The sequence below is a fragment of the Podarcis raffonei genome, chromosome 3, assembly GCF_027172205.1.
Source record: "Podarcis raffonei isolate rPodRaf1 chromosome 3, rPodRaf1.pri, whole genome shotgun sequence".
Classification (NCBI taxonomy): Eukaryota; Metazoa; Chordata; class Lepidosauria; order Squamata; family Lacertidae; genus Podarcis; species Podarcis raffonei.
This window is the reverse complement of record NC_070604.1, coordinates 107472466-107494502: the sequence shown is the minus strand read 5'-3', so window position 1 is coordinate 107494502 and position 22037 is coordinate 107472466. Positions and strand designations below refer to the sequence as shown.

The 22037-nt window shown below is 45.2% G+C and overlaps 1 protein-coding gene and 1 pseudogene across 1 annotated transcript in view; one reads left to right on the top strand and one right to left on the bottom strand.

Moving 5' to 3' along the window:
* Nucleotides 1–22037, top strand: part of MRPS5 (mitochondrial ribosomal protein S5) — a 47827-nt gene that overhangs the window by 24532 nt on the left and 1258 nt on the right. Inside the window, exons 6-10 of the mRNA XM_053383493.1 lie at nt 11568–11658; nt 12804–12850; nt 14947–15004; nt 16276–16338; nt 21262–21398. Coding sequence (XP_053239468.1) covers nt 11568–11658; nt 12804–12850; nt 14947–15004; nt 16276–16338; nt 21262–21398 — 396 coding nt within the window. The remainder of the gene's footprint in view (nt 1–11567; nt 11659–12803; nt 12851–14946; nt 15005–16275; nt 16339–21261; nt 21399–22037) is intronic.
* On the bottom strand, nt 1862–2705 carry LOC128411291 (ATP synthase subunit g, mitochondrial-like; annotated as a pseudogene).

Genomic DNA, 22037 nt, shown 5'->3' with positions numbered 1-22037 from the left:
GGTTTTGGAAAAGGCATATGATAAGGTGGTAGGAGTTTGCACACAATTATCTGGGGTGGGAAGGAGGCTTCCCTCTCAACTTGCTTGCCTCCATTTCTGTTAGCAAGGGAAGGGGAGCACACCAGAGTGCTTGAAATTTGGCCTACGCTAATCAGTGTTTCCCTGAAAATTAATTATACCGTAGAAGAAACCCCTTTGTGAACAAAGATGCCAAAGCAGCATTACTAGTGTTTTATGAACAAAGAATCCTAATGCTATCCTTCTGTAAACACTGATTAGCACGTCTAGCTCGTGCAAGAAGATATTAATATTTGCATGCAGGGTTGGTTGTCGTCTTGTTCCGTTTTAAACAGCGGCACAAACTCTTCTCTAATTTGTACCATCAGGCTTTTCTCATTTGCGGCCCAGTGTGTGTGTCTTCGCCCTTGAGCCCCTAAAATACAACTCGGCCAGAAACGTCCTCACCCACCCTTGTGCCCGTGACATAAAAGTAGCGCTTGATGGTGGCTTGCAAAATTGCAGAGCTAGCAATTTTAAACAGCAGCTGAGTGAGAGAAGCAAACTTTAATGAATAGTAAGTGAGCCAGTGTGTGGAATGAAAGCACAAAGAAGTCCCTTGGGATTTTGCTCAAAGGCAAATGAAAGGAGAGTATCCTAAGGACCTGGAGGTGTGTTGGGCAATTAAGCAACTGTCCTCTTAGCAATGGCAAATTTTGAAGCTGGCATTTCCTTGGCAGCTGGGCTTATCTGCTGTTCTGCAAAAGCATTTGGTGACCGCTAGCCACGATGGTTATGTTTTACCTCCCCTGTTGAAGGCAGTACAGGTGACTCCCCGTTTGGGCTCTGGGGAGGGTCTCCTCGCTCGCCAGAGGTGCCACAGAGCTTTGTTGAGAGCCAGTGTGGTGTAGTGGTTGAGAGCGGTAGTCTCGTAATCTGGGGAACCGGGTTCGCGTCTCCGCTCCTCCACATGCAGCTGCTGGGTGACCTTGGGCTAGTCACACTTCTGTGAAGTCTCTCAGCCCCACTCACCTCACAGAGTGTTTGTTGTGGGGGAGGAAGGGAAAGGAGAATGTTAGCCGCTTTGACTCCTTAAAGGGAGTGAAAGGCGGGATATCAAATCCAAACTCCTCTTCTTCTTCTTCTTCTTCTTCTTCTTCTTCTTCTTCTTCTTCTTCTTCTTCGGCGATCACTCATAGCTGAGTAAGATTGTCTTCCATAAACATGGTTTTAACAATGAGTCCATAAGTAACTATGGAGGCCAATTCTGGATCCACACGTCCTTCCACAGTGGGAACATTGGTTTCCGGGCGGGAGTTGATCACGGTGTGGATTTGCCAAGCATGCCTTCCTCTAATAATAATAATAATAATAATAATAATAATAATAATAATAATTTATTATTTATACCCCACCCATCTGGCTGGGTCCCCCCAGCCACTCTGGGTGGCTTCCAACAAAACACTAAAATACTTAGCACGTTTCTCCCTTTCGTCCTGAGTTTGAGTGTCTTCAAAGCCCATGACACCTTTGGTAAAGGCTGTTCTCCAACTGGAGCGCTCAGAAGCCAGTGTTTCCCACTTGTCGGTGTTTATACTACATTTTTAAAGATTTGCCTTGAGACAGTCTTAAAACCTCTTTTATTGACCACCAGCATTACGCTTTCCATTTTTAAGTTTGGAATGGAGTAGTTGCTTTGGAAGACGATCATCAGGCATCCGCACAACATGACCAGTCCGGTGAAGTTGATGTTGAAGAATCATTGCTTCAACACTGGTGATCTTTGCTTCTTCCAGTACACTGATATTACTTCGCCTGTCTTCCCAAGTGATGTGTAGTGCCCGCCCTACCCCCCAACAGGAGAAGGAAGAGGAGTATTTTAGGGATCCTTGTCAGCATTCACGTCACCATCATCTGATTCTGTCCCAATCAGAATGATATTTGTAGAGACCACCACAATTTCATCTCAGTGCTGTAATTTAATACTAAGACACTGTTAGGACTAAAAAACAAAAACTTTCAAACATCGTAGCCAACCAGGCCACATTTGCCTATGATTTCACCAATGTAAAACCACATTAGCACTTCAGTAGCCACCAAGGAACGCGGGTGGCGCTGTGGGTTAAACCACAGAGCCTAGGACTTGCTGATCAGAAGGTCAGCGGTTCGAATCCCCGTGATGGGGTGAGCTCCCGTTGCTTGGTCCCTGCTCCTGCCCACCTAGCAGTTCAAAAGAACGTCAAAGTGCAAGTAGGTACCACTCCGGCGGGAAGGTAAACAGCGTTTCTGTGTGCTGCTCTGGTTCGCCAGAAGCGGCTTAGTCATGCTGGCCACATGACCCGGAAGCTGTACGCCGGCTCCCTCGGCGAATAAAGCAAGATGAGCGCCACAACCCCAGAGTCGGTCATGACTGGACCTAATGGTCAGGGGTCCCTCTCCCTTTACCCTTACCTAGCCACCAAGCCGTTCCTTAGAGCTTCCTTGAGAGTGAGCTGTTTGATGCGGCCAGACTGCATGCTCTTCAGCAATCCTTTCATGCCATCAGTACCCTTAGGAATTTCAGCAGGAGTTGAGGGAGCCAGTACCAAAAAGTGGCCAGGCGAAGCTTTGAACAAGTGATAGCAGCAGAGACAAGCTTGGGCCCTTGGGTGATGATGGCTGTCACCAGCTTCTGCGCAGCCTGCACCATCCTGAGAGCAAGTCCTGCGCATGTGCGCATGTGCGCAGTTGCATGTGAATTGAACACGTGTAATTGGGTGGATGTCTGTATACCCCTGAGTGCCACTTGCTGGGAATCATAAATGGAGAGAATGCTGTTGCACTCAGGTCTTGTTTTAGGGCTTTGCATAGGTCGCTGTAAGAACAGGATGCTAGACTAGATGGGCCTTTGGCCTAATCCAGCAGGGCCCTTTTCATATTTGTATGCTGTAGTTGCTGCTACTATTACATTTATAGCCCACTTTTGCCTCCAGGTCCCAGGGCAGGTCACAATACTTCAAACGAATTACAGTCATGGGAATAGGATGGGTCCTGAAAACCCCTATCTGAGGAGCTAAGCGTTCACTCCCTTGGCCATGTTTTGAGATTTTGGGTCTTCTCTCTAATGAAACTTCCATTTGTACAGAGGGTCTGTGTGTGTGTGTGTGTGTGTGTGTGTGTGCGCGCGCGCACGCATGTTCTTTGATTTTGCCAAATCTTGAAGGCTTACTGCTGGTGGGAACATCTGAAGGGCAGAACAGCATGTTACGGGAGAAATGGGAATAATGCTAAAAATGAATCCAAGCTGAACCCGCAAATGGAGATTTTTCCTCTGCAGGCTGTCTGCATGGGGGTTGGAGGTGGGAATCAATTTTGGGGTATGCTTTGATTCCAAACTGTGCCTGCAGATGGACAACTTCAAAGGGGTGCACTGTCAGCTCCAAACAGCTGTGTGTGTGTGTGTGTGTGTGTGTGTGTGTGTGTGAGAGAGAGAGAGAGAGAGAGAGAGAGAGGGAGGGAGGGAGGGAGGGAGGGAGGGAGGGAGTGCTTTTGGTCTAGTGCTTTTGCTAGAGCTACATACGTGAGCCGCAGCTAAATCAATAATTTGGGCTGAGCCTCAAGTGCAGAAGGTGCTGATTTGTCGGCTGAATGCTCAGTAGTTGTACCAGGCATGCCCAATCCAAAGAAAGCATTCTGCCGACCAGTCACAGGTGCTGACCAATCACAGGTGCTGATGTTGCCACCCTGTTTGGTTCCTCTGTGGCTCCTAAAAGACCTAAGCATTCCTGGTGAAACTCCAGAGACTCTGATTAGTTGATAATAAAACCTTCTGTTCAGATCCCTACATTTCTCTTTTCCATTGTTTGAAATGGGAGACTGAACATGCCAAAGTTTATTGAAGGTGATAACACAAAGCGGCACTTAACCTGCTTATTAGTGTCAACGAAAGCTATAACCTGCATTTTCGTAATCATTCCTGCCTGCTTCCCCTAATTAAATATAGATTTCTCCCCATGTTCTCCAGAAGGTGGAATAAAACAGTTTGAGCAGTAACCTTAAAGTAACCTTTTGCTGTCCAGAGATGTCCCTTTTATAAACCTTGTTTCTCCCTTCACATTTCTGCAGTGCTGGTAAATTAAACCTTTTGCCAGTGTTTCTCAACTTGGGTCTCCAGCTCTTTTTGTCATAACAGGACAGCCATGCCAGAGCCGCTATCATAGCATCGTAGACTTGGAAGGAGCCACAAGGGTCATTTATTCCAACCCCCTGCAATGCAGGAATCTTTCACCCAACATGAGGCTCAGACCCATAGCCCTGGGATTAAGAGTCTCATGCTTTACTGACTGAGCTATCCATCCTTCTGCCTCTGATCTTCACACCGTGAGACATTAAAGAACCCTTAGGCTATATTTGCTGAGTTTAAAGCATGGAGCCTGTTAAGAGGAAGAGTCACCAACCAACACCATTTACTGTTGACTCTGGGAGCCCTTCTGTCAGGATCTGTGAACCACAGTGCCAAATAGCATATGGCCTGCAGCGCCTTCCTGGTGTGTGGCTCTCCTGTCAAAGGATAATAATAATAATAATAATAATAATAATAATAATAATAATTTATTTATACCCCACCCATCTGGCTGGGCTTCCCCAGCTACTCTGGGTGGCTTCCAACAAAATATTAACATACCATAATGCATCAAACATTAAAAACTTTGCTAAACAGGGCTGCCTTCAGATGTCTTCTAAAAGTCTGGTAGTAGTTGTTCTCTTTGACATCTGGTGGGAGGGTGTTCCACAGGGCAGGCGCCACTACCGAGAAGGCCCTCTGCCTGGTTCCCTGTAACCTCACTTCTCGCAGTGAGGAAACCACCAGAAGGCCCTCAGTGCTGGACCTTAGTGTCTGGGCAGAACGATGGAGGTGGAGACACTCCTTCAGGTATACTGGACCAAGGCCGTTTAGGGCTTTAAAGGTCAGCACCAACACTTTGAATTGTGCTCGGAAACATACTGGGAGACAATGTAGGTCTTTCAAGACCGGTGTTACGTGGTCTCAGCAGCTGCTCCCAGTCACCAGTCTAGCTGCTGCATTCTGCATTAGTTGTAGTTTCTGGGTCACCTTCAAAGGCAGCCCCACATAGAGCGCATTGCAGTAGCCCAAGCGGGAGATAACCAGAGCATGCACCACTCTGGCAAGACAGTCCACGGGCAGGTAGGGTCTCAGCCTGCGTATCAGATGGAGCTAAGAGACAGCTGCCCTGGATACAGAATTGATCTGTGCCTCCATGGACAGCTGTGAGTCCAAATGACTCCCAGGCTTTTTTTGGTCAGCAAGCTGAGCAGTTGTGGCATGATTAAATGTGTGTGTGTGTGTGTGTGTTCTCCTCGCCCACCCCCCTTTTCACAGCTCGACTAAGGTTGTTACACCACATAGCACCATACTTAGAATTCATTGAATTGTAGAGTTGGAGGGGATCGCGAGGGTCCTCTAGTCCAGCCCCCTGCAATGCAGGAATCTGTGGCCCAACATGGGTCTCGAACCCACAACCTGAGATTAAGAGTCTCGTGATAACAGCTGAGCTAGGTACCAAATGAAAGCCACGTAGAAAGGAGACATTTTGATTTTCCTTCAGCTGACAGACCATAGCAGTGCACATGTTATCCTCACCCCCTTTTTTAAAAAAAGAAAAAACATAGCTTATACTTACCTAGGCAGCTGTCATATGAATCCAGCTTCCTTTTCTCACAGTGCCCTTGGGAAGTTCACACACAGGACCCGAGTGCGAGAGCACACTCCCCACTTTTCACAACCAGCAACTGGCATTCAGATGCACACTGCCTCCCACAGCAGATATTTTCCTGTACTCCAACTTTGTATTCTTCATATGACAATATATGTGAATGAGAATATATATCTGTACAAGTTGCAAAATCGATATTCCTTTGCAGTGGGGCATTTTAGCTGCTTTTGTCTATTCCAGAATGAGGGTGGGGGGAGGAAATTCTGCCGGAGCTCAGTAGGTAAAAAAAAATTGCATTGTTTGATGTCAGGACAGTTGATGTAGTAACAGTCCATGGCTGCCTGTGCACATTATCAAGCTTGAAAGGCCTTTACAGAGTTTTAAGAGAGATGTGATGGGTCTGATTGTGATGGGTGACTGGGCACATTTCCCTTCAGAGCTGCACAGAAACAGCTGACAGGAGTAATTTTGTGTGTATGTGGTTTTTCCCCTCCAGTAGCCTGACCCGCTTCCATGTGCTGCTGTTGCCACCTTCTGGGGAAAAGGAGGAAGTCTCGTTTTCCTGGATTTGGAAGTAAGGAAACCCTAGTTAAGAGGAAATCTGGCCAGTGGTTAAGAGATCAAGAGCAAGCCTTGGAATCTGATCCTCACAGCTGGCATAAATTCTTCCTCATCTGCCATAACTGTGATTAACAGCAGGCAGCTGGACCTCTTAACTAGGGTTTCCTAACCTTCAAACTCTGGTTGACATGAAAAACTTGCTTAGCGTTAACCGTGATTGACACTGTCGCTTCCAAAATCTGTATTAGGGCAAATCCTTTCATTTGCATAACCAAAACATTCCAGAATAATGTGCAAGTCCTACAGAGTTCTTCTTTTGCCTGGATGGTAAGCAAAGCAAGGGGAAGTGGCCGATGTTGAACTTGTAGAGTTTGCATCCCAAGGGCTGTGATTGACTAAATGCAATGTTGGAAAGAGATAGACGGTGTTCGTATGAGGTTCTGTTAGGTGCTATGCAGACTTCTGGATGGACCTGCAGAAGCTGAGCAGGAGGAACAAACAGCTGTTGTTTCCAAGGATCAGTCAAAGGTTTATTCCCCCACCCCTATATTTGAAAATATAAAAATCTAGCTGTTGGCCAGGTCTGCTTCAATTCTTAGGTTGTACACATAGGTTTTTTGGTAGGATGAGAAGAGGAGTAAAGAGAAACCAGGCTGCTTGTGTTATTGTAGAAACTAGGTAGTTTTTATCTTGTTGCAGTTGCTATTGTGGAGTTATTGATGTAACCCTTGACTGTGCCTTGAGTTGGGGGGGCGGGTTTCATGCTGGAGAGCCTGTGATCCTCTGTCCTGCCCCCAGTCTCCTTTTGCTGTTCCCAATCTCTTAGCCAGCTTTAGGAAATCGAGAGCAGTACTCTTTTGCAGCGACCCAGGTTTGCAGAGAGCGGATTTTCAAAAAGCTCCTTTTTTTTGCCTTGGGGGTTGTTTTCCTCCCATAAATCAGCCTGTGAACTTCAGATATCCACCAGTAAACACTTAAGAAATAAAGGAGAAAAGCTTTCATAGTAATAAAACCCAGACTTCCCATGGATCTGGGTTTGTCCAGATAGCTTATCGGGAGAGCCAAATGCAGACACTCCAGTAGCGGAGTACTTGTTGATTCAGCTGTGCTCCTGTTGAAACAGCACCGGTGATGCATGGATCTCATTGGCAAAGTTCAGCAGATAATATCTTCTGAAATCCTCCCTTGGGTTGATCTTTTCCTTTACTTTTTCCTCCCTCCTGCAGCTACAAAGAATGCATGTGCAGCCTGCTTCATATCAGTGCATACATTTAGGCGTGGTGCCCTGTTACGGCATCCCTAGGCAGTGCAGAATCCTAGAAACATGTCATCATCGAGAACGCTTCCGATGTGCCGTGTTTTGAGGGGGAGGTGTTAACTTTATGGATACGGTTGCTGGGTGCTGGATGAAGCTGGGAGTTTGGTTAGTTTAATTCAGCTAGGAAACGTGTCTATTTAATCTGAATGATTCAGCAAGTGCTCCTTCCAGTTCCGTTGCACAAAGGCTGGTATTGGAAATGGTGCATTGCTGGTGAGTATTCATTTCTGAAGCAGAGAAGATCCTAGCACCCAATCTGCAGGAAGCAGAGCATGTCTTACACTTGAAAATAGAAGGGTAGTAACAGTGAGGTTCTTCATTTCCTTCAGTTGGTGAGAGGGTAGTGACCATTTTGGTTTATGAAAGATACTGGCAGCCTCATATCTACCATTGCTTGGGAATTCAAAGAAACACAAAAATCAGTTCTGAAATCGGTGATTAAAATCAGTGCAGTTTTGAAAGGTTCGGCCTGCCATCTTGGTTTAGAGTGGGGCCCACTTGTATCTAAATATAGAGGGGAAACATACTGCTTTATCTCAGGAACAAAAATTCTCAAGAAATGTCCAAATACTTAGCCAACAAGCAGCCAACTTTCCAAAATATATAGCAGATGTACTGTGCTACCACTTTCTCTTCGTTATTTTTAGGCTCATACATGAATGAATCTTGGGGAAGGGGAAAAGTAAGTGGGTGGTATTCAGCTAGGCTTGACAAAGTTTGGTCCATTGACATTAATAAACATTATTAACAGGTCCATTAATTTCAGTGGACCTACTCTGAGTAAGACTTCGCTGAATGCCACCCAGTATATACTGATGATATGGGGAAGCAAAATATGCAGCTAAAGTATTAACACTGCTCAGAAAACCAATATGCAACTTAATTTTTACAAACAATAATTATGGCGTGCAAAACTTTTAACTATTATGCAAGTCTGCTTTTATAGTCCAACCTAGTTAAAGGCTTTGCTGTGTTCCAGCTATAGAATAACTTATCCTAAATATTAAGGAAAGAGAAAACAAATAACATGATCACTACTTGCCCAAGCAAAAATTCAAATGAACCCGTTTCTGTGGGTTTGGAGAATAGCTAAGAGATGAATGCAAGATGCTACAAGTAATCCAGGTGGAATCCTGTGCGCAATCCAGATTAAGGGGGAAAGGTTGGAAAACTGAAATTGTGAGTGTAAACCTCACCTGGGAACAAGCAAAAGCCAGAAGCCAAAATCTCTTCCAAGTTGTTTACAGGCCAAAGCCCCAAAGGACTGGTTTGTAGGAGAATGGCCACAAACAGCTTCAGAACTTGAAGGGACAGGTTCAAAGTAAGACATCGTTTCATCTAGCAAAAAGGCCTCAGAACAAGCCTACCTTGATCAGAAAAGCTTGGAGCTAAGCAAAACGACAGACAGACAGACATGCGCTCTGGGATCAGTGATGAAGGCTGGCAATAAAATCTAAATAAATACGTTGTCTTTGTTGTTCTGGAAATCTGGTGGCAGTTCTCTAACTCCCATCAGTTGCATTTTAGCACACAAGTCTTAGCCGCTGCCGATTCAAGCAGAATCTGTTCTGCCAACTGAAAAATAAATAAATTGAGATCTCCTCCCTCAAATGACACAGCACGTTAACCTGTCGCTGGGAGAGCACTCTAGGAACATGTCAACTTAGAAAGCAAAATAGAGCAGGGTTTGATGTCTTGCCGCATTATTGTTTTTATCCTGCGCAGTGATATTTCTTTAGCACACTGATTAGAAATGAAGTGTGAAGCTTGAGTGAAGTACTGCGGGGAAGAGAACTTCAAATGTCTCGCGTCTGGTTTCTTAACCAAGCAGACGCCTTAGCAAAGAGAAGTTATGGCTAACCATTGAACCGGCCTCACAGAAATCAAACGAAAGGCACCCACCAGCCTGCTCTCCTGCCCGTACATCCATGCAGGGTCCTGGATGACTTTAAAAAAGAGTAAGAAAAATTCTGTGTTGCATTTAGTCTCGGTTCTGCAAGTGGAATCCTGCAGGCCTTATAAGTTGTGCAGCTGAACAGATCTGATTGTTTTCTCTTGCTTTGTTTCATTCTGAACTGATATGTTGGTGACCATGAAAATAGGTGTGTTGATGCAGAGATACGTTAAAAGGTGTGTGGATGTGCACAGAAACTCTCCGTGGATGGTAAAAGAGCCAGACATGTCTGTTCATATAATTTATTCTTATGCCTCCATTCCACAAGATGGTATCCAAAGGGGTTTACAGCATCAAATGGACAACCGCTCCCAGGTAACACTATAAACAGGTAGCACTATGCAAATAAAAGTTTTAAACATGGGATGGGGAACTTGTGGCCTTCTTGGTGTCGTTGGACTTCAAGTCCCATCATCCCTTGGCTGGGGCGGATGGGGACTGAAGGGCCCCAGATTCCTGCATCCCTGGTTTAAACTAACCTAATCATTTAATCTTAAAAAGCAGAGACATCACCTTGCCAACAAAGGTCCGTATAGTTAAAGCTATGGTTCCCCCAGTAGTGATGTATGGAAGTGAGAGCTGGACCATAAAGAAGGCTGATTGCCGAAGAATTGATGCTTTTGAATTATGGTGCTGGAGGAGACTCTTGAGAGTCCCATGGACTGCAAGAAGATCAAACCTCTCCATTCTGAAGGAAATCAACCCTGAGTGCTCACTGGAAGGACAGATCCTGAAGCTGAGGCTCCAATACTTTGGCCACCTCATGAGAAGAGAAGACTCCCTGGAAAAGACCCTGATGTTGGGAAAGATGGAGGGCACAAGGAGAAGGGGACGACAGAGGGCGAGATGGTTGGACAGTGTTCTCAAAGCTACCAACATGAGTTTGACCAAACTGCGGGAGGCAGTGGAAGACAGGAGTGCCTGGCGTGCTCTGGTCCATGGGGTCACGAAGACTAAACGACTAAACAACAATCATTTAACACCAGTAAGGAGAGAGAAACAAGGCCTAATAAAATGGAAATAAAATGCAATGCACACAAGGCCAAATACCGTATTTTTCGCACCATAGGACACACTTTTCCCCTCCTAAAAAGCAAGGGAAAATGTGTGTGCGTCCTATGGAGCGAATGCAGGGGGGAGGCAGGCGGGAAAAGCCCCCAAGAGCTGAACACAAGCTCCGTGCGCTCTTGCGGGCTTTTCCACAGGAAGGAGAAGGGACTGACTGGCCGCATCAGTCCCTTCTCCCACCTCCCAGAAAAGCCAGGAGAAGCCGCAATCTCTTTAAAGGAGTTGCGCGGCTTCTGCCGGTTTTGCGGGAGGTGGGTGAATCCCCCCACCTCCCAGTAAAGCCAGGAAAGCCCTGCACAGCGTCTCCCGGCAAGGAGAGGCTGCACGGAGCTAAAGGGGAAGCCAAAACAGCGAGCAGGATCCATCCCGCTGGCTGCCTTGGCTTGCTCCATAGCTGCGCGCAACCCCTCCGGCAAGGAGAGGCTGCACGGGGCTATGGATTATTTAGCCCCACGCAGCCTCTCCTGGCAAGGAGAGGCTGCACGGGGCTAAAGGGGAAGCCAAAACAGTGAGCGGGATCCATCCTGCTCGCTGCCTTGGCTTGTGCCATAGCTGCGCGCTACCCCTCTGGCAGGGAGAGGTTGTGCGCAGCCTGTACGCTGCTCTTTGGGGCTGGGGGGGATTTTTTTTCTTGATTTCCCCCCCTAAAAACTGGGTGCGCCCTATGGTCCGGTGCGCCCTATGGTGCGAAAAATACGGTAGATCTCCTTACCATTTTAGGAAGGCAGCATAGAAGTCTCCCATCTGCCTGTCCTCCCCACACACACCCCCCCTCAGAAAATGACAGCACTCCCAACAACCCACCCGTATCAAGAGAACTGTCAAAATGATGAATCTTGATTTGCAAAGGGGCAGCATCCATCAGAACCGTCTTGCCGCAAACATCCTCTTTTTATTTTAACTTATCAACAATCTTCAACTTTGCCTGCATTTTCTCTTTCTCTCTCTTTTTCAGTTGAAAAATGTATTTAATATGACAGCCAAGGAAGGAAGGAGAAAATCTGTCAGTGCCCTGGTGGTGGTTGGAAATGGAAATGGAATTGCTGGTAAGTGAGCACTTCATTCTCTGGGGGCAGCTTCTGTTCATTTCATAACCGTAGCAACCCACTATTTTTCTATAACTTCTTTTCAGTTGTGTTTCTGTTTCTTTGGTGTGTGCGTCTCCATCCAGGGTTTGTGCTCTATGTTGGCCGCAGCCCTTGAATGTGTGCTTTTGTCTATCATCTTCCGTATCTCATGCCCAAGTTATTTTCGATCTTCATCACCCAAGGGGTGGAAGGGGGAGAATTTCTACAAGGGTGGAAGGAGATAGAACACAGTATTGCCTGAAGCGTGGAAAGGCCAAGGAACCGGTCAGGAGAGGAGGGTTTTGCCCCCGAGTAGAAGGCTGTTTCCTGTCCTCTGACTCGAAAGGACAGTTCAGCCTTTGCAACGCACAAAGTTTGGCTGCCCCAGTTTAAAAAGACTGCTGGTAAGGGGGCTTTTTCCTGACTGTCAGCAATTTTCTTTGGAACATTGTTAAATACAAACTTAGCAAGGAAATAACACTTCTCTTGCAGCAGCTTCTAAAATACACCATCAGACACCAATTTATTTTTCCTCGGAGAGTAAGAATCTAAGGCTGTTGCCAAGATTACAGGCTAGCAGCAAAGCCACCCTCATTGGCCCTGTTCTCGAGATGTAGATTAATACAGGGTCCTTTGCTTTTAATTTGCAGAGGCCATGTGTCAAGGATGCTTTAGTTGGGATTCCTTCGTCGCAGGAGGTCCCTTCCAACACCACGATTCTATAATTACGCTCTGTGGTTCCCGGTGGCACTCTGTTCCATGAAAGCCAAGACTTGTGCTGTTTAATTGCACGGAAAGTAGATTGATCAAGGAGCCAAGGGCACATTTAGTAAGGTTTTTTCCTCCCTTTTGCTGAAAGCTGGCAAGCCGTTCCACAGACGGAAGGGAGAGGTGAAGACTTTCGTAACTGCCATCTGATTCCTTGAGCACATTTCTGGACAGTTTTAGTGTCCTTTGGGGGGGAAGCCAAGCTGAAAATGCAAAAGCACTTCAGGACCACCACTTGCCTCGGTGGGGCAAAGTGCGTAGCTGTGAGGAGGCCTCCTTGTTCGCAAGTGCTTTGCAGATTTCCACATGCGGCATTTGTCTACTAACCAATCTACCAATCTGTTTGCACCCCTCAGGTTTTGCACTGGGAAAAGCAACGGACAGGATGATTGCATTGAGGAAAGTATGTCCTTTTAAAAGTAATAATAATAATGATGATGTGGGGATGCGGGTGGTGCTGTGTGTTAAACCACAGAGCCTAGGACTTGCTGATCAGAAGGTCAGCGGTTTGAATCCCCGCAGGATGAAACAGTTAAATCTGCTATGATTAAATGGGCACAAGATGTTGGTCATAACATCATGTTATAATATAATAATAATAATAATAATTTATTATTTATACCCCGCCCATCTGGCTGAGTTTCCCCAGCCACTCTGGGCGGCTCCCAATCAGTGTTAAAAACAGTACAGCGTTACATATTAAAAACTTCCCTGAACAGGGCTGCCTTAAGATGTCTTCTGAATGTCAGGTAATTACTTATCTCTTTGACATCTGATGGGAGGGCGTTCCACAGGGCGGGCGCCACTACCGAGAAGGCCCTCTGTCTGGTTCCCTGTAGCCTCACTTCTCGCAATGTTTGCTGACTGGGAATGGTTGTGGACCACAGGTATGAAATTTACGGCATGTAATGCCCTAAGAGAGAATATTATGAAAATGATATACAGGTGGTACATGACACCAGTCAAGCTTGCAAAAATCTACCACTTGCCTGACAATAAATGTTGGAAGTGTAAAGAAAGTGAAGGAACATTCTTTCACCTTTGGTGGACATGCCCAAAGATTAAGGCTTTCTGGGAGATGATATATAATGAAATGAAAAAAATATTTAAATATACATTCCTTAAGAAGCCAGAGGCCTTTCTCTTGGGCATGGTGGGCCAATTGGTGCCAAAGAAAGACAGAAATTTCTTTATGTACGCAACAACAGCGGCAAGAATTCTCATCGCAAAGTATTGGAAGACACAAGAGCTACCCACCCTGGAAGAGTGGCAGATGAAGTTGATAGAGTATATGGAACTGGCGGAAATGACTGACAACCTAGCAGTTCAAAAGCACGTCAAAGTGCAATTAGATCAATAGGTACCACTCCGGCGGGAAGGTAAACGGCGTTTCCATGCACTGCTCTGGTTCACCAGAAGCGGCTTAGCCATGCTGGCCACATGACCTGGAAGCTGTACGCCGGCTCCCTCGACCAATGAAGCAAGATGAGCGTCGCAACCCCAGAGTCGGTCACAACTGGACCTAATGGTCAGCGGTCCTTTACCTTTAATAATAATAATAATAATTTATTATTTATACCCTGCCCATCTGGCTGGTTTTCCCCAGCCACTCTGGGCGGCTTCCAACAGAATATTAAAATACAATATTAAACAGAATATTAAAATACAATAGTCTATTAAACATTAAAAGCTTCCCTAAACAGGGCTGCCTTCAGATGTCTTCCTTCAAATCTGGTCTTCCTTTACTTGGTATTTATGCATAAAATGCACACAGTGCCGTGGTTCTGTCCTGGCATGAGAACATACTGGGGGGACGGAATGTAGCTCAGTGATGGGAGCGCCTGCAATGCTTGCAGGTTTCAATCCCTATCATTTTTAGGTAGGACTGAGAAAGGTTCCCTGCCTGAGGCCCCCTGCCAGTCAGCGTAGATGGTGCTGTAGCTAGATAGACTAATGATCTGACTCGGTAGAAGGCAGATTCCTATGTTCCATGTGAAGAACACTGGAAACTTAGGCCAGCATCAAACCAGCTGGGGATCTGTTGCTCTCTTTTGCCAAAGGAGGGCATAGCTGTGTTGTAGATTGCCTCCATCCTCCAGATCCTGCCCTCCCTCCATGTATACAAAAAAAAAAATGAGCTTGAGGATCTGCTATCCTTCGGGAGCAGCTTTTCAGGAGCGTGCTGGCAGCCATTGAGGAGAGGAAAAGAAGCGGAATCCCTGTTGGAACTGCAGGATTTTTCCTTTTAGACCCCCAAATAGCTGACATTGCCAGTGTGGGCAGGTAGGCTGGCAAGTTTGGTTGGGCATAGTGTGTGGTACTTTATAAAAGCATTTTGATCCCTTTTAATTTATCAAACTAATTACGTTTCAGGTCGGTACGTAATTGGCAGAAATAGCTCTTATTTTTATCTTAAATTCGATCTCGCCTTAAATGGAAACAGTCATCTGACATAATCATTTCTTAATGAAAAGTGTCTTCTTGGATTTTCCCCCCTAGGCGAAGAACAGAGCTATCCACTATTTGCACTATATCGAAAGATACGAAGATGACACAAGTAAGTTGCAAGATTTTAGACTCTACCTAAGGTTTTAAAAGCCAGCTAGTTGCATTAATTCTTCTTATAGAATTGTAGAGTTGGAAGGGACACCACGGGTTATCTGGACCAACCCCTGCAATGCAGGAATCGCAGCTAAAGCATCCCTAACAGGCTACCATCAAAGCTCTGATTAAAAACCTCCAATGCAAAAGAGTCCATCGCTCTCCAAGGGAGTCCGTTCCACTGTAAAAAAGCTCTTACCAGAGAAAGTTTCCCCCCATGTTTGGTTGGAATCTCCTTTCTTGTAAGTTAAATCCATTGTCTCATGTCCTACCCTCCAGAGCACCCACCTCCCTCAACTGTTCCTCATAAGGCTTGGTCCCCAGACCTTTGACCCTCTTGATTACCCTCCTCTGCCCACGTTCCAGTTTGTCAATACCCCCCTTATTAAATCGTGGTGCCCAGAACTGGACACAGTATTCCAGGTGTGGTCTGACCAAGGCAGAATAGAACGGGACTGTGACTTCCCCTTGATCCGGACACTAGACTTCTGTTGACGCAGCCTACGTAGCTTGCCATTCCTTTAGTCTGCTTGTCTCTAAAGCTCAAGTCCAAAAGTTTGAATGAACATGCGAATCACAGAAGCGTAGAGTTGGAAGAGGGACCCCAAGGGTCATCAAGTCCAGCCCCCTGCCTTGCGGGAATACTGGTCCAGTTCAGATGCCCCTGCGTCATGTACCATACTCTGAACATTAGGCACTTGAAAGTGAATTGCAGTACTACTTCCAGTATCAGAGGTACAGTGAGGGGGGCGAGTATTTGATCCCCTGCTAAATTTGCCCGTTTGCCCTCTGACGAAGAAATGACCAGTCCATAATTTTAATGGTAGGTTTATTGTAGCTGTGAGAGACAGAATAACAACAGGAAAACCCCCAGAAACCCAGAAGACAAAAGTCAGAGATTGATGTGCATTATAATGAGTGAAGTAAGTATTTGATCCCCTATCAACCAGCCAGATGTCAGGCTACCTGGTGTCTTCACTGTATGTAATGAGCTGAGATTAGAAGCACCTGCTGTAAGGGGGAGGTCTTACCTGTAATCCCAGCTCATTACAGTACCTGTACAAAATACACCTGTCGACTTTTCCCCCTCACTGTAGTTTACCTCTGAACGCCAGTTACTGGGGAGTGGGCTGTTGCCCTTAGATCCTCTGTCCATGCTGAGCTAGAAGAGCCTTTGGTCAAACCCAGCAGCCCTCTCCTTACTGTAACATTTACCTTTTCTTCTAGTTTATCACGATATCGCAAGCACTGTTAAGAAAACAACCATCCGGATGAAGAAGCAGAACAAGGGTAAGTGAAAGCTGCAACCGAGGCGTAATTTAGAAGTGTTCTCGTCCAAGTCGGTGTGGTCAGTGTTCTTTTCTTCACATAACCTTTCCTGTAATGTGAAACAGTCGCTCTGTCCGGATTGAAGCCCGCCACTCTCAGTTTTTCAGCATTTCTAATTCCCCGATAAGTTCAGTGAGCAGGCGGCAGTGCTGAATGCGCAGAACTTGGGTCAGGAGTGCTGTCGCAAGCTGACAAATGGAAGCATTAAGAATTCCCATATGTGGAAGGTCGGGGTGGCAGTGGAAGTTTTATTGCTCATCCTTGCCGATGCCTCGGGCATCATTCTGTTGACTGTGAACTCCTTCACCTGTGCAATGAAACGATTTTTCTCTTGCTGTCTCTTGAACGTTAATTCTGCTGGAGCATCTTGTGGAAGAAGGAAAGAGGGGAAGGCACCAAATGCAAGAATATGGAGAAAGGGTTTATTGATCCAATGCATTTTTCCCCTTTTGGGGTCTTTCTTCTGGCACAACTGATTTAGGTATTTCAGAAATGACCGAAAAATATATCTCACGCCTTCCCAAAATGTGAAGGGTCATACAAACGGAAAGTCACACAAACCACACCAGTGTAGCTCTGATTGTAAAGCGAGTACCCCCCTCCTCTTAACCTCACGAAAAAATACTCCAGAGCAAAACACAGCCCTCTTTCCTTTTCAGGGTTGTGTGTCTGTTGTCATTTTGTAAGGGAGCACAGGAAAATGTAGCGTGTGACACTGGGTGTGGGATAGAACTTCCCCGAGAATCTCTTTCCCTCGTTTTTTGCAGGGGAGTAAAAAGCCAAATTCTAATCCTTACGATTGCAAAAAACAGACTCGTAAGCATGTGAGCACTGCCTGCTGAAACCTCAGATACAAGAGAGGTTGCTAAATAAGATTTCTAGTAGTTGGCCATGGGTGGAGGGGCAGTTCTTACGGCCTCCCCCAAGACTAGCGAAAGAACCAATTGCGTAAAACGTTCAGTTTGTGTCATTGCCACCAGTTGCAGAATTCAGGTTTTCTTTTTCTTTTTTAAATTCATTTTTATTAAATTTTCCACTTTAACAATCCAATCAAATCACATTAAATATTCCAAATTATACATATCAAATAATCCAAATAATCTTCCAAATTATAATTTTTTTAATAGGACTTCCCATGCTTCAAGTTCGGAGGGCTCTGATCATCTCATATCTCTACTGCTTTTCATAGTCATTTCCAATGGTTCCTCTAATTCTTTCTGTTGTTAACCTGCAGAATTCAGGTTTTCTTTTTCTTTTTTTATAAAGATATTTATTAAGTTTCCAGTTTTATACAAACAAAAAGAAAAAAGGGAAAAAAACATACAATTCTCAAAACTTAGTTTTCAATGACATATTTCCCTGACCTCCTCATACCTCCCCTTCTTGTATTCCAATTCAAATTATTTACTCAGCAAATCCTTATCTCAAAACATTACAGCTGGAAACCCCTTAATTTCAATCCAACATCATTCAACATTCTTTAATTTTACAATATTTCTGTAAATAGTCCTTAAATTTCTTCCAGTCTTCTTCCGCCGACTCTTCTCCCTGGTCACGGATTCTGCCAGTCATTTCTGCCAATCCCATACAGTCGATCATCTTCATCTGCCATTCTTCCAGAGTGGGTAAATCTTGCATCTTCCAATACTTTGCAATAAGTATTCTTGCTGCTGTTGTAGCATACATAAAAAACGTTCTGTCCTTCTTTGGCACCAATTGGCCGACAATGCCCAGAAGAAAGGCCTCTGGTTTCTTCAGGAAGGTATATTTAAATACCTTTTTCAATTCATTATATATCATTTCCCAGAAAGCCTTAATCCTAGGGCACATCCACCAAAGGTGAAAGAATGTACCTTCGTTTTCCTTACATTTCCAACATTTATTATCGGGCAGATGATAGATTTTTGCAAGCTTGACTGGGATCATGTACCACCTGTATATCATTTTCATAATATTCTCTCTTAAGCAGAATTCAGGTTTTCATGGCACAGGTGTTGGATTGCCTGGGTAGGAAATTTGCACTCCATAAGAACGCAAGGCGAGCTTGCTGCATCATGGCAGTGGCCCATCTGATCCAGCCCCTTTTTCACACGGTTGCCAGTCAGATGCAAGCGGGGCCTGAGCATAACAGCACTCGGCTCGCTCATGTTTCTCAGCACCTGGTTTTCAGAGGCATATGACCTCTAACAGTAGAACTATTACACCCCCATGATCAGAAGCCATTGATAACATGAATGTGTCTAATCGTCTCTTAAAGCCATACAAGTTGGTGGCTGTCACTCCCTCCTGCAATTCTGTATTTCATCTGTTCGTAATAATAATAATAATAATAATAATAATAATAATAATAATAATAATAAGTTTTATTTATACCCCACCCTCCCCAGCCAGGACCAGGCTCAGGGCGGCTAACACCAGGTATAAAAACAATTGATTAAAATACAACTTAAAAACAAGATTAAAATACAACATTAAAATGCAGCCCCATTGCAGTAGAAACTCAAATCAAAAACTTTTTGGGGATGAAAACGTAAAATCTTTGCCAAGGCCAACTATCCAGACTGGTCCAATGTGGGCCAGAAAAAAGCCAGGGAAGTCCCCAAGTAGGAGTTTCATCACAGAAGGAGAAAGGGAAGAGGGGGAGGGGATCAAGTGAAGAAGTACTTTCTTTTATCAGTGTTTTTAGATGGGTTTGGTTGCAAGAGGAAACCTCAAGTCTCCTTCCTTTCTGAAGCATTACATTGAATTTTCCTTCAGATTTACAATCTGTTACCATTTTAAATGAGAATTCAGGGGGCTGGACTAGATGATCGCTTGAGTCCCTTCCAACTCAACAATTCCATGGTTCTGTGCTGGGGTTTTCGCTTAGAATGACCCAGCCCTCTTTAAGTTGTGCTATTTCGTGTGACTCAGGCCAATAAATCTTTAAAAAACCCCAAGTGTGATCTAATGCATTTTATTAAAAAGCCATTAAGACAGCTCTTCGAGATTATTCCAGTCTGCAGGGCAAGCTCGGTGCTCAGTAAATGGAGGAAAGGAAGTCTATTAGCAGGCCACAGGCTTTGCTGTGCTAATATTTCCCTCTTTTCCCCCTTCTTTCCACACCCCCCACCCCACCCCTATAATTGAAAAACAAGCGATAGCCATCTAAAGCCATTTGCTCTGCTGTTTTGAGAAAGTATCAATTTCATGCTTGGAGATGGAATCAGGTTTTCGACATAATTACGTCTGAGCGATATCTGAAAGGCTATTTATCATTTGGTTTCATTTGGTAGCGGTCCCACATTTGCCATTTCGGAAGCTCCGCGTTTTCCATCCTTGGACTCCAAAACTGCATTTCTGTGGATTACTTCTTAGCGGGTGCGAATTGGCCGGCTTGCACAGTAAACAGTCAGCTGCTGCCCCAGGTTACTTTGCGATAGGAGCTAAATATTTGCACCTGACCGGAGGCAGAGGTGGAGCTAGAGGTTACGGAAAATTCTTTTCTTTCCTCAGCACCGGAGGTAAAAAGGTAAAGGGACCCCTGACTCTGGGGTTGCGGTGCTCATCTCGTTTTACTGGCCGAGGGAGCCGGCGTACAGCTTCCGGGTCATGTGGCCAGCATGACTAAGCTGCTTCTGGCGAACCAGAGCAGCGCACAGAAACGCCATTTACCTTCCTGCCGGAGCGGTACCTATTTATCTACAAAGTGATGGGGAGAGAGGCTTAGAGCTCCCTTCCCCCCCAAAGGTGAAAATGAATTGCCAAAGGATCTGGGTCTGATGGCAATTCCCTCAGCCTCCTGTAGGACCAGTTTTGCAGAATAAAAAGCTTTGAGCAAGTGGCATATTCAGATGACAAATGAAAGCAGTACAGGGAGTTTGCTTAGCAACAGAGCAGTGACCAGCGCTTTCAATAATAAATCGCCTTGCTCCCGTTAACAAGCACGTTGCCTCCCACCCAAATGAATGAATGAAATGATTGCCATTCAAAATCCTGTCGCTTCCCATTTTAAGCTTCTTGAAAGCTCTGACCGCTCCTCAGACCTATTCTCACAGCCTGCACTTTTCTGCTTTTCATTTCTAGCTACCCAGACTGTTACCGAGATCAGCTCAATGGGAGTGTTTCCTCCGCCAAAGCACAGTTATTTCAGAAGGGCAGTCCTCCTTTTGCATCACTTGTGGCTGGTGCCTTTAAGTAGTGCCCTTAATTGGAGGCCTATAAAAACCTCGCTATAAATCTCATGTTGTGCAGTTGGTATAAATGTCTTTGGATGAGGGGAAGACGTGCACTTACTTAATCTCCATGCTGTGCAATATTTGGATAGGACTTTGCTCTCTCTTCCTTCTCTCCTACACCTCCAGAAAAACACAGGTGATACAATGCACCGTGCCATGGCCTTCTGGCTTGAATTAAAACCTCTAACAGGCCTTAAGGAAGAATACGTAGTTTCTCAGTTCCTGTGGTTCTTGTTCTTTCCCTGTCTCAGGTCTGCTCAGCATCGCAGCCCAGGGCTGTGTGCATCTCTGATTAGGGTCTGATTCTCTGATGTGTAAGATGGTCTAGTCTCCGGAGTTCTGCAAACTGTATTTGAGCAGGCGGTGGTTCAGTGTGGACTCAGGTATAAATAAAGTATGATTCACTTAACTGATGTTCCGGCCCGCAGTTTAAACACTTGTGCGAAAGCGTTTAGTGACAGCAGGGGCGGAGAGAAGGTAAATTGTGATTGACTGGGCGGTTTCATCAATTTTTGGAGCCCCTGACCAATCTGTACCCATCTCAGACTCAGGTGCAGATTGTGATGGTTCAAACTGGTGTGATTTGTAGTGTAATTCCATGCTGAAAGCAATTGTTTAGTAATTATTTTACTGGACTGCTTTAATGCTCACTAACTGCTTCCCCCAGGATACGGTCTTCACTGCCACCGAGCTATCATTACCATGTGCAAGCTTATTGGGATTCAAGACATGTATGCCAAGCTTTATGGATCCAGGAATTTGCTCAATGTCACCCGAGCGCTCTTCAAGGGATTAGCAAAACAGGTATGTCAATTGGAGACGCAAGATTGCCACTTTGCATGTCAATTGCATGTCAATTGGAGACGCAAGATTGCCACTTTGCATTCTAACTTGCCCCCTGCCCAAAAGTTTGCTATCCATGGTTAAGAGATGATGCACTGGGGGTTGGGCTCATGCATTGCGTCATTCTATAATAAACTGTTAGTACAACAGCCTGGCAAAAGGGGAGCAAAGCAGCTGCAGTCGCCTCTCTGGGTTTGCACTAAGCCATGGTTTAGCTTTGTATTGTGTGCAAACCAGTCCAGGGTCTGAGGGATCGTGCACTCATTCCTTCCTGAGAACACAGACTCTCACAGTTAAAGCTTATTAGGACATCAGCCTTTTTTTCTTTTTTCTTTTTTAAAAATAATTTTATTGAAAATTTAAACAAAAGGTATTATCCAAAAACATATCATCCTTAATTTTTCCCCATTTTTCCTCCCTCCCCCCACCCTCCCACATAAAACCCACCCACCCCCACCCCACCCCCGACTTCCCTCAGTTCCAGTCTTTGGTTTCTCTAAAAGGGTTCCCATTCATCTTTAAAGTCACAGTTATCCTTGTCCCATAGCTTATGTGTCAGTTTTGCCAGTTCTGCATAGTCCATCAGTTTTTCTTGCCATG